Here is a 12,712-nt window from a genome sequence, read left to right on the forward strand (position 1 = left end):
GACCTTTGTTCCATATTGCCACACAGGGAGTATCTTCGTAGTGTTGCCTCTGGGAGTTAAACACGGTGTCCCATATTGCTTTAAATATAAATATTTTGTGCTGTATATGTATGCACTTCATGCGAATTATTAAAATTTGTATTTTTTTTTTATATACGTGCCTACAAAGTCCATTATTCCCATAATTACCATTTATAATTTACATAGGACGTGGCACACTAATAGGCGTTTGATTGCCACCTGAGGGCAATGCAATCAATTCAATGTCACACCCACAAATGCGTGTGGAAGCCGCCAGTCACGGCACAGGGCTCAGAAGGAACAGCACGGGTGGCCGTTCCTTCAGAGCGCATGCGCTAATGATGTCACTGGCTGTAAATATCTCCTAAATGGTGCATGTTCAGGAGATATTTACACTTTCTATAAGTAAGCCTTATTATAGGCTTACCTATAGGTAAAATTCAAAGAGGGAAGTTTACTTCCTCTTGAAGCATCTCAATTCACCCAAGTAGCCCAATATATAGAAGCTGGGATAATGGTGTACATTACAGTATACACAGTAGATCCGTAAGCATCGTATATCAAACACGGGTGAACCCCCAGAAGGCAAATAAAAATACAGAGATGTACATTCAGCAAGGACCAACATCCAGTCCCATCAAGAATAGGTGTAAAAGAGGATAAAGCAGGTCGACTGACTGATTATGGAAGGGAAACAGGGGAAGAGTCCACCAAGGAGGATAACCAAGCAGATAATATTTTAAAAAAGGTTTTGGACAGCCTCCATGTTGATAGGTTAATTTTTCTTTTTCCAATATGGCATCAACAGTATCTCCCATTGTACATAGGCAGGAGGACAAGGAGACAGCAATCTCAGTGCTATAAGCTTACCAGCAAAAAAAAAATAAAAATTTATCAGCAAAAGTGTGGAGGATGGGGGGAATTTATCCCCAGGAATGATGCTCAAGTGCTCTTTTTTAGGATCAGGAGGAAATGGGATAGAACACAAATATTGAGCTGTTTGAAAGATATTGAACCAGTATCTACTGTAAATAATTAGGGGGCGGCGCCAGAGCATGTGGATTAGAGCGCCGTCTGTGTTGAAGCACCTAGAGCAACATGGAACTTCCATTTTACCCCAGGGATTTCATTTTCAGGGGGTTATAATATACCCTACGTAGTATGAATAGGCACGTCAATATTTAGGAAGGGGAAATACACTATATTGTCAAAAGTATTGGGACGTCTATACATAATTTTTTTTAACACACACAGATGATGAGATAGAGATATATATAGGGTTCAATATTGCGTTGGACCTCCCTTTGCAGCTTCAACTCTTCTGGGAAAGCTGTCCACAAGGTTTAGGAGTGTGTCTATGGGAATGTTTGACCATTCTTCCAGAAGCACATTTGTGAGGTCAAACACTGATGTTGGACAAGAAGGCAAGGCTCGCAGTCTCCGCTGTAATTCATCCCAAAGGTGTTCTATCAGGTTGAGGTCAGGCCAATCAAGTTCCTCCACCCAAACTCACTCATCCATGTCTTTATGGAGCTTGCTTTGTGCACTGGTGTGCAGTCATATTGGAATAGGAGGGAGCCATTCCCAAACTGTTCCAACAAAGTTGGAAGCATGAAATTGTCCAAAAGGTCTTGGTATGCTGATGCCTTAAGAGTTCCCTTCACTAGAACTAAGGGACCAAGCCCAACCCCACACCATAATCCCCTCTTCACCAAATGATTTGGACCAGTGTGCAAAGCAAGGTCCACAAAGACATGGATGAGCGAGTTTGGGGTGGAGGAACTTGACTGGCCTTCACAGAGTCCTGACCTCAACCCGATAGAACACCTTTGGAATGAATTAGAGCGGAGACTGCGATGACTTCTCATCCAACATCAGTGCCTGACCTCACAAATGCGCTTCTGGAAGAATGGTCAAACATTCCCATAGACACTCCTTAACCTTGTGGACAGCCTTCCCAGAGGAGTTGAAGCGGTTACAGCTGCAAAGGTTTGGCCAACTTAATATTAAACCCTACGCTTGGGATGCCATTATATTTCATGTGTGTGTAAAGGCAGGTGTCCCAATACTTTTGACAATAGAGAGTAGATACAGCAAGTACAGCTTCAAATGCAGCTGTGCTCATCTGTGTTACCCATGCCTTGCCTCCATTCCTCTCCGCATCGTAAATATACCTTGAAGGACACAACCAGTATAGGAGTAGCGTAGATATCACCTATCAGACCCTTTTTGGAAGTGCTCAACGGGGCTACCATGTTAAGGATAGTCACAAATGGTTCTTGCCACTGCAAATGGCACAATACCCTACACATTATCCTGACCTAGATTACAAAGATAAACTGTTTATTGTAATAATATAGAACACAATTATACAGATTGCATGATTATATCCTCTTTTAAATGATATTGAAAATTTGATAGACACTGAACAAGCGCAATCCAGGATTTCAATATGAAGAGGTAGCTTAGGACTCTGCAGAGATGTCTTCCCCCTCATTTTAGCCCACTCCCTGTTCATCTTTCCACAAAGCCCTTTCGCCTCCTGTGTATGGCTAATCATGCAAACAGCGCCTTTCTTCACTAATGATGACTGTTCTGCTGCAGAGTCAGTTAACAGCTGTGAGTAACAGTCAGGCCCACAGGGAGAAAAGGATCAGACTCAGCCCACACAAGATCCAGCCAACACACTCTTCACTTCCCAGACAAAGCTGTGCACAGAGTAAGCGCACCTGCTGTGCACATTTATCTACGAAAAACACCAAGAAATGAGATGAGTTACTTACTTTGTAAATAGTGCAAAACCATTAAAACAAGACTATAGCTGCTCAGGGTTCCACGGCTGGCATCATTTATGCCATGGTGACTTGCCCACCTCTTAACAACCAGAACTAAAGGACGAACACGGCTCTCTACTGTAAAATCAGAGGGAGAGAGTCTGATTAACTTCACTAACTGCTACCACCGTTATCAATACATTTCATAGGATATATTGAGAAGACTCTGTTATAGTACAGTCACCTGTCTGTGCATGTGCAGCTGCTTTACAATGGAACAGAAGGCAGTGTTGACTAAATTCTTTTTGGTGCGCCCCGCCCCCCCCCCGTGTCAGTGGCAGGAATGGTGCCCCGCCCCCCCGGTGTCAGTGGCAGGAATGGTGCCCCGCCCCCCCGGTGTCAGTGGCAGGAATGGTGCCCCGCCCCCCCGGTGTCAGTGGCAGGAATGGTGCCCCGCCCCCCCGGTGTCAGTGGCAGGAATGGTGCCCCGCCCCCCCGGTGTCAGTGGCAGGAATGGTGCCCCGCCCCCCCGGTGTCAGTGGCAGGAATGGTGCCCCGCCCCCCCGGTGTCAGTGGCAGGAATGGTGCCCCGCCCCCCCGGTGTCAGTGGCAGGAATGGTGCCCCGCCCCCCCGGTGTCAGTGGCAGGAATGGTGCCCCGCCCCCCCGGTGTCAGTGGCAGGAATGGTGCCCCGCCCCCCCGGTGTCAGTGGCAGGAATGGTGCCCCGCCCCCCCGGTGTCAGTGGCAGGAATGGTGCCCCGCCCCCCCGGTGTCAGTGGCAGGAATGGTGCCCCGCCCCCCCGGTGTCAGTGGCAGGAATGGTGCCCCGCCCCCCCGGTGTCAGTGGCAGGAATGGTGCCCCGCCCCCCCGGTGTCAGTGGCAGGAATGGTGCCCCGCCCCCCCGGTGTCAGTGGCAGGAATGGTGCCCCGCCCCCCCGGTGTCAGTGGCAGGAATGGTGCCCCGCCCCCCCGGTGTCAGTGGCAGGAATGGTGCCCCGCCCCCCCGGTGTCAGTGGCAGGAATGGTGCCCCGCCCCCCCGGTGTCAGTGGCAGGAATGGTGCCCCGCCCCCCCGGTGTCAGTGGCAGGAATGGTGCCCCGCCCCCCCGGTGTCAGTGGCAGGAATGGTGCCCCGCCCCCCCCGGTGTCAGTGGCAGGAATGGTGCCCCGCCCCCCCCGGTGTCAGTGGCAGGAATGGTGCCCCGCCCCCTCCGGTGTCAGTGGCAGGAATGGTGCCCCGCCCCCCCCGGTGTCAGTGGCAGGAATGGTGCCCCGCCCCCCCCGGTGTCAGTGGCAGGAATGGTGCCCCGCCCCCCCCGGTGTCAGTGGCAGGAATGGTGCCCCGCCCCCCCCGGTGTCAGTGGCAGGAATGGTGCCCCGCCCCCCCCGGTGTCAGTGGCAGGAATGGTGCCCCGCCCCCCCCGGTGTCAGTGGCAGGAATGGTGCCCCGCCCCCCCCGGTGTCAGTGGCAGGAATGGTGCCCCGCCCCCCCCGGTGTCAGTGGCAGGAATGGTGCCCCGCCCCCCCCGGTGTCAGTGGCAGGAATGGTGCCCCGCCCCCCCCGGTGTCAGTGGCAGGAATGGTGCCCCGCCCCCCCGGTGTCAGTGGCAGGACTGGTGCCCCGCCCCCCCGGTGTCAGTGGCAGGACTGGTGCCCCGCCCCCCCCGGTGTCAGTGGCAGGACTGGTGCCCCGCCCCCCCCGGTGTCAGTGGCAGGACTGGTGCCCCGCCCCCCCCGGTGTCAGTGGCAGGACTGGTGCCCCGCCCCCCCGGTGTCAGTGGCAGGAATGGTGCCCCGCCCCCCCGGTGTCAGTGGCAGGAATGGTGCCCCGCCCCCCCCGGTGTCAGTGGCAGGAATGGTGCCCCGCCCCCCCCCGGTGTCAGTGGCAGGAATGGTGCCCCGCCCCCCCCGGTGTCAGTGGCAGGAATGGTGCCCCGCCCCCCCCGGTGTCAGTGGCAGGAATGGTGCCCCGCCCCCCCGGTGTCAGTGGCAGGAATGGTGCCCCGCCCCCCCCGGTGTCAGTGGCAGGAATGGTGCCCCGCCCCCCCCCGGTGTCAGTGGCAGAATTGGTGCCCCGCCCCCCCCGGTGTCAGTGGCAGGACTGGTGCCCCGCCCCCCCCCGGTGTCAGTGGCAGGACTGGTGCCCCGCCCCCCCCCGGTGTCAGTGGCAGGACTGGTGCCCCGCCCCCCCCGGTGTCAGTGGCAGGAATGGTGCCCCGCCCCCCCTGGTGTCAGTGGCAGGACTGGTGCCCCGCCCCCCCCGGTGTCAGTGGCAGGACTGGTGCCCCGCCCCCCCCGGTGTCAGTGGCAGGACTGGTGCCCCGCCCCCCCCGGTGTCAGTGGCAGGAATGGTGCCCCGCCCCTCCCGGTGTCAGTGGCAGGAATGGTGCCCCGCCCCTCCCGGTGTCAGTGGGCGGAATGGTGCCCCGCCCCCCCGGTGTCAGTGGGCGGAATGGTGCCCCGCCCCCCCGGTGTCAGTGGGCGGAATGGTGCCCCGCCCCCCCGGTGTCAGTGGGCGGAATGGTGCCCCGCCCCCCCCGGTGTCAGTGGGCGGAATGGTGCCCCGCCCCCCCGGTGTCAGTGGGCGGAATGGTGCCCCGCCCCCCGGTGTCAGTGGGCGGAATGGTGCCCCGCCCCCCCGGTGTCAGTGGGCGGAATGGTGCCCCGCCCCCCCGGTGTCAGTGGGCGGAATGGTGCCCCGCCCCCCCGGTGTCAGTGGGCGGAATGGTGCCCCGCCCCCCCGGTGTCAGTGGGCGGAATGGTGCCCCGCCCCCCCGGTGTCAGTGGGAGGAATGGTGTCCCGCCCCCCCCCCCCCCCCGGTGTCAGTGGGAGGAATGGTGTCCCGCCCCCTGGTGTCAGTGGGAGGAATAATGCCCAGTCATTGATCTCACTTTTATGAAGAGAAAAATTTACTTACTCTGTGCATAGGTTCGGAGAAGGAATGTGTTTCTGATTCCCACAACATTGTTTACATTCAAGTCAAACTCCACACCACTAGCAAAAGAAAAACCAAAAAGGTAAAAGATGGTTCTACAAGAACCCATTTTATGCCATTACACTGATTTATTACCAAAGATTCATGTTTACATGAAGACAATGAACAAATGATACCACCGTTTTGGAAGGGGTGTGTGGAGAGAAACAGTCTCGTTCGGTGGCTTGAGCGAGCACATACATTGCTAATCTGCCCTAAGTGGTCAAAGTATTTAGTAGCGCAACTTTGTGCAAAAGGGAAGTTCCACTGGTTTGCACCCCCCCCCACCTGCTACATTTGGCACTTTGGTTTTCTTTGGGGGGGGGGGGGGGTTTGTTTTCCTCCCCACGCAGCTTTCTGGGACTCATCATAGGGTCCCAGAAGACTACGGGACTATTCAACTCGTGTCCCTTAAGATGCCGGTGCCTGCACCCAAAGCCGATTGAGGACATCTCTGGTTCCCTGGACAGGTAAGTGTCCTCGTATCTAAAAGTCAGTAGCTGCAGTGTCTGACTGGAGCTCCTCTTTAAAGCAGTGGTCATCAACCCTGTCCTCAGGGCCCACTAACAGACCAGGTTTATGTATTACCTTGGGGAGATGCAGACTAGAATACTGCTATCATTGAGCAGCAAATGATATCACCTGTGATGTATTTCGGTTATCTTGCAAACCTGGCCTGTTAGTGGGCCCTGAGGACAGGGTTGATGACCACTGCTTTAAAGGCATCCAACCATCAGGTCTGTCTATAACAGTGGTTCTAAACCTTCTAGTGCCGTGACCCCTTGATAAAATTTCCCAAGTTGTGGGGACCCCTAACAGTAAAATTATTTTCGTAGCGTGGGTTGTCAGCACCCAAAGCAAGACAAGCAATTTGCGCCCCTAACCCACTGACATTTAGTGCTCCCCGAGTCCCTTCCACTCGTACAGTATTAAAAACCCCTTCTGGTACATTTTAGGATATACCACTCTCTTTGCTCTCCTTTCTTTCTCTTTTATCTCTCTCTTTCTTAATTTCCTGTTCCCCCCCCCCCCCCCATCCCTCTCTCCCTTTTTCTTTGTTTCTCCCCCTCTTTTCCTCTCCCTTCCATGTATTTTCTATTTTTATTCCTTCTCTTACTCCTTGGAGGGTGGAGGGAATGGAATAAGTGGCAGTGCTGGTGGGGGGTGGGATCAGTGGTAGTGCTGGGGGGAGCTCTGATCAGCCAACTTAGGTGCTCTTGATCAAGGTCATCTGCTGTTCTGAGAACTGTAGTGGGGCCTTTTAATGGCAACTATAATCACAGGTAGTGTTACTCACTGTGTCTTCGTATTTGTGGTGTCTCGTAGCAATGACACCTATGTCAAACTCAGGAGATAGGGTCTCCTCCAGCCCCTCCTACTTCACATTCCTCACCAGTCAGATGACCTCTAGTCTCCGCCCCCCACCCATGCCGTGAACTGAAGGGGCGGCTGCAAGCTCCAGGGACAGCCCTGCTGGGCTGCGCAAAAAAGCTGGGAGAGTGGTGCGGGCTTCAGGAACAGCCCAGGATTCGATGACCACTGACAAATAGTCATTCGACCCCCGAGGGTGTCCTGACCCCCAGGTTAAGAACCACTGGTCTATAATAAGGATTACAAAAGACGCAGCCCAGCTCAACACACTACTCTGCACCTTTTCATTACATCTGCTTTATTTTAAGCAACATATGTAAGGGCTGGTCTACAATTGTGGTCAGGAAAGGTGGAATTTGGCAGAAAAGGCAGGCAATTGCGCAAGATAGGTACACTGAAAAGACAATTCTTTGACTTTTTTTTTCTGAACAAAATGCCTAATGAGACTGGTGGATCTAACTGCTTTTATCAGCAAGCCTGAAAACAAAAATAAATTCACTCTCATTCTGAGAGGGAAAAAAAAAAATCATCCTTTGTGGAAAGTGGCCAAAACGGACCTTGTTTCAGACGTCTTCCTAATAAGGATCACGATTTTGGAGAAGGGATTCATATCCAAGCAAAAGTGAAAAAAGGGTCAGTCAAAAGGGGAGTTGATTATTTAGCTCAGCAACACGATTTCTCCATTAACGCAGAAGAATAAGGTTTTACAGGTTGTCTGAAATTTAGCATTTTCCCTTCAAGCACTCACTTGAAACATAGGTGACTGAAGTTAATATAGGTTTGCTGTGATTGCAAGCCTTGAACAAAATCAGGCTCTTTAATACACTGTTTGACAATTTGCCAGTACATTTTTAGAATACTCATAAGGCTAAATCCACAGAGGTAATACACAAGCATAAAAGGCCTTTATTTTCAAAACGTCACTTATTTTTAGGAGAGTTCAAAAATTTTAAAGCTTTTACTGGTGCATTTTGCTTTTTTTTTGCCACTGTTTTTATTTTTTTGCATTTTTGGGAGGCGTCTATTGTCATGCCAGAGAGACCAGAAAAAATGAAGCAGAAACGCAACAAAAACACAAGCACTGCGTTTTTGATGTGCTTCTATTGAGGTCTATGGAACGAAAAGTGCAACCTACTGCGGGAAAAATAGTCCCTGATAGTTTCCAAAAAAGGCACCGGTTGAAACCGCACACATGTGAATGTGATCCATAGGAGATCATGTTAAAATGGACTATAGTGCGTTTATGCAAAACTGAAAACGCATAGGTGTGAACCTAGCCTCTAGCTTGAAGAATTACACCCAATATATAGCAAATAAATGCAGCAGTCAGGAAATTGTTTAAAGAGAGCCCATAACTGGTACGGGGTACATGCAGCCACGGCGTCTGCACCCACTTCTATGGACTACTTGCGCACAGCTCCGAGGTGGATGCAGATGCAGCAAAAAGCGGCTCAGCATGAGGGAGGGGTCTCAGCGCCCATTTAAATGAGCCTTTAGTATTCAATATTCTGCTTGCTTATTTATGAGTTTTTAAATTTTATCCTTTATTTAGCTTTAACCACTTGACCTTCAGAAGATTTACACCCTACATGACCAGGCCATTTTTTGTGATATTGCACTGCGTTACCTTAACTGACAATTGCGCAGGTAGTGCAACGCTCTATCCAAATAAAATGGATGTCCTTTTTAACCCACAAAGAAAGCTTTCTTTTGGTGGCATTTGATCACCTCTGCGTTTTTGTTTTTATCTAACTAGGAATGGCTGTGATCAGCGACTTATAGCGGGACTGCAATATTGCAGTGGACATAGACACTAACTTACACTTTTGACACTTTTTGGGGACCAGTGACACTAATACAGTGATCAGTGCTAAAAAATGTGCACTGTTACTGTACTAATGACACTGGCTGGGAAGGGTTTAACATCGGAGGCTGTGTTTCAGTGCAGTGGGGGAGGTGCTTTTACTAGTGGCAGGCATGGATCAGTGTTCTTCCTTTGCAGGAACACAGGATCTATGCCTTCTGTACTACAATCTGCCTTGTTTACTGAAGCATCAACGGGTGCTGTTGGACATCGGGTCCCACATACCCGCAGATCAGCTGCTCCCGCTGTGATTATACACGCGCGCCCCAGACCCGGAAGTGCAGGAACAGGTACTAGGTACATGATCCTGCGCAGCAGAGCAGCCTTATATGTAAGTTATATGCGGCAAGTGGTTAAAGCAGAACCGATGACCTTTAGAAGAAAAAAAAAACAACAAAAAAACAAGCTTACGAGCAGGTTATTTACTGCAGAAGAGACAAGCAATGTCTACTGCAATAAAATACACATACCTGCCTGTTTGCAGTCTTCTGTGGCATAAAAAAAAAAACTGAGTTGCGCATGCCTGGTTCAGTTTAAATTACTGGCACAGTCCCTGTGTGTTGAGATGACTGACTCCTGCACAGGTGTTACGTCATGCCAAGACTGGCACCCAGGAGCTGCAGGGAAGATGCCGCTGCTGACAATGGACCCCTTGCAGACTTCAGACCATTAGAGAGGTGGTCAGTATACTGCATTTAATTCCGCTAATCTTCCTTAGCCGGTCTTTTCAGCCTGAAAGCTGCTGGTTACCAACTGTCAGTCTTTAGACACAGTCAGGATGTTGGTAGACAGCATGTGAGATCAGGCAGTATGCAGACCAGTGGACGCCCGTCCATAGGGGGTGCACGGGAGCCGCCCACCCAGCAGTCACAAAACAAACAAAAAAATAAAAAATGAAGGCCCTTTAAAAGAAGATTTAAAAAAAAAAAAAAAAAATGGTCCTTTACGTGCATTATGTTCCGGTGCCGGACACAGTGCACAATAGGAAGCGCCACGTCTATGCAATCACGAGATTGCAGACGACACGGTTCATTTGCAGAGATTTGAATTGCCTTGTGGCGTAGTTCTTGTGCTGCCACAAGCACAACTTCAGCCCGGCCAGGTGCTTTGTCATCTCAGAGTTAAGACGTCACTTCCGGTTTTTCTGTGCCAGTGGTAAACGGGAAGTGATGTCAGCAGCTCTGTGAAATGCTGGCAATTATTGGTTGTTAAGGAACAGGGCCGCCGCATCCTTAACCAATCACATGTCCTCGGGATTTCCCTCCCGCCTCTTCCTCCCCTCTCGCCAGCTATCACCAGGCTCAGGACAGCATGTCTGTGGCAACCTCCTGCTCATCGCGGCTCTGCTATTTCTGTCACAGTCCGGTGAGCAGGAGTGAGTCCTGTGTAACCGCCATACAGATCTGACTTTTCCTTAGCAGCTGCAAGGCTCTGCACACAGCGAGGCTTCTCCCCATTCCCTGTGTGTCCGTACTCAGCCTGGTGGAGCCCCCCTCTCCAGCATGCAGAGGCACAGACACACGGCCAGCACCACTGCAGCAGGTCAGCGTGTGATTAGATCCCTGCCCCCCCCCCATGCCAAATACTAATTTTAAAGTTCACAGCACTCTGCGTTTGATGGGCACAATGAGGCTTCAATTGATTTTTTTTTCAGAATCTTTCAGTTTGTTTGCGCCCCCCCAAAAATTTTGAGCACCAGCCGCCAATGATGCAGACAGTGATAATTTAAGACCAAATACTCAAGTTGCATTAGCCCAATAGTGACTGTTCCACTATAACAATATACTTAACAAGCATCATAATTACTAGCAGTATGAGACTTTTAAATCCTCTAGTTTGAAAAGGAAAATACAAAAGCTGCATTTCAGCAGACTAGCATTCACAAAGCCATAAACCGAGCATTACCTGACTTTGTCCCTGAACTTTACAATTGGCACTTTTGCTCTGATAAGTTGAGGTCTTTCAATATAAGCTAAAAAAATTAAATGAATAAAAACATGCAGGTCATTATCAAAGTAGACAATTTAAAGAAGGCAAATTAAAATTATTTCAATACATGTTCATATTATTCTAAAACGGTACAAAAAAAAGCAGACTAAAAATACAATACCAGTCCTTTACATCTCTGTACTTAGAACGTAAAAAACATTGGCAATATTGGAGGGGGTTTGACATTTTGGGGTGTACAAAAGACATTTAAAGTGTCAATAACCACTTCAGCCCCCGAAGAATTGGCTGCTCAATGACCAAGCCATTTTTTGCGATACAGCACCGTGTCGCTTTAACCGACAATTGAACGGTTGTGCGACGTTGTACCCAAACAAAACTGACGTCCTTTTTTTCCCAACAAATAGAGCTTTCTTTTGGTGGTATTTGACCTGGGAGAGCAGCTACTCCTGAGTACATCGCTGGATTGAGATGGGGGCGGGGGGGAGGGAGGAGTCTTACTTTATGCATGGAATGCATGAAGGCACAAAACCTTGAGCCTTTGCAACCACTTTAAAAAAAGGATAAAGTTCACTTTTTAGAACAAAAATAACGAATGCTAATTTTTTTTCAGTTTTTTTTTGGAGCCTGTAAAGAATTGCACCAGCCATCAGCAGATGTGGAGAAGATCCCCGCTAGCTGTCATATTAGGGAGGTGCGACTTACCCAGTTTATTGCCATCACACCTGTCTGGACTCCCCTGGAATTTTTTTGTTTTTTTGATTGTATTACTAAAAATGTCTGTCCACCAACGTTTACCATCCAACCTGACAGAACTGGAGAGGATCTGCAAGGAGGAATGGCAGAGGATCCCCAAATCCAGGTGTGAAGAACTTGTTGCATGTTTCCCAAAAAGACTCATGGATATATTAGATCAAAAGGGTGCTTCTACTAAATACTGAGCAAAGGGTCTGAATACTTAGGACCATGTGATATTTCAGTTTTTCTTTTTTATTAAATCTACAAAAATGTCAACAATTCTGTGTTTTTCTGTCAATATGGGGTGCTGTGTGTACATTGAGGAAAAAAAATGAACTTAAATGATTTTAGCAAATGGCTGCAAAATAACAAAGAGTGAAAAATTTAAGGGGGTCTGAATACACATATTATATACATATACACAGATAGAGATATAGAGATATAGATATATATATATATATATATATATATATATATATATATATATATATATATATATATATATATATATATATATCTATATTTATATCTATATACACACACTACCTGTAATGCTACTCCTACTTGCTTACTTTACCTATTATCAAAGTATTCTGCTTTGTTTTAAGTCACTCCGTATATTACCTATTATGATACCAATAAAGTACCTTAAAATGGTAAAAAAAAAAAAAAAAAAAAATTGGGAACGTGCGTGGGCCTGTCTAATCGTAACATGTTACACCCTCAATATTGGTATAACATGTTATGAAAGGTGAACTTATCCTTTAAGCATTGGAGAAGAGAACCTTTTTAAAAGAGCCCTTTCACAAAGGAAGGCCTAATGGATACATGAAGCTAATACATTGGTCCCAAATAGTTAAATGTTAATATAGACCTTAATTGCTATATTAGTGATTTATGAGATGGTTTCATTAATATATTGTTTGTTTATATATTTTTTACATCATTTTAGGATTTAATGCAATTTTAATATATCTATAAACTTTATGCATTTTAGATTTTTAACATGTGCAGGAGAAGC

General features: G+C 48.8%; 1 protein-coding gene across 1 annotated transcript in view; it reads right to left on the reverse strand.

Annotated features, from left to right (window-relative positions):
- Positions 1 to 12,712, reverse strand: part of TENT2 (terminal nucleotidyltransferase 2) — a 72,203-nt gene that overhangs the window by 19,748 nt on the left and 39,743 nt on the right. Inside the window, exons 7-9 of the mRNA XM_073623737.1 lie at positions 10,912 to 10,978; positions 5,715 to 5,791; positions 2,805 to 2,933 (exon numbers count right to left, since the gene is read on the reverse strand). Of these exons, the coding sequence (XP_073479838.1) occupies positions 2,805 to 2,933; positions 5,715 to 5,791; positions 10,912 to 10,978 (273 nt within the window). The remainder of the gene's footprint in view (positions 1 to 2,804; positions 2,934 to 5,714; positions 5,792 to 10,911; positions 10,979 to 12,712) is intronic.

Source organism: Aquarana catesbeiana, linkage group LG01 (assembly GCF_042186555.1).
Source record: "Aquarana catesbeiana isolate 2022-GZ linkage group LG01, ASM4218655v1, whole genome shotgun sequence".
Lineage (NCBI taxonomy): Eukaryota > Metazoa > Chordata > Amphibia > Anura > Ranidae > Aquarana > Aquarana catesbeiana.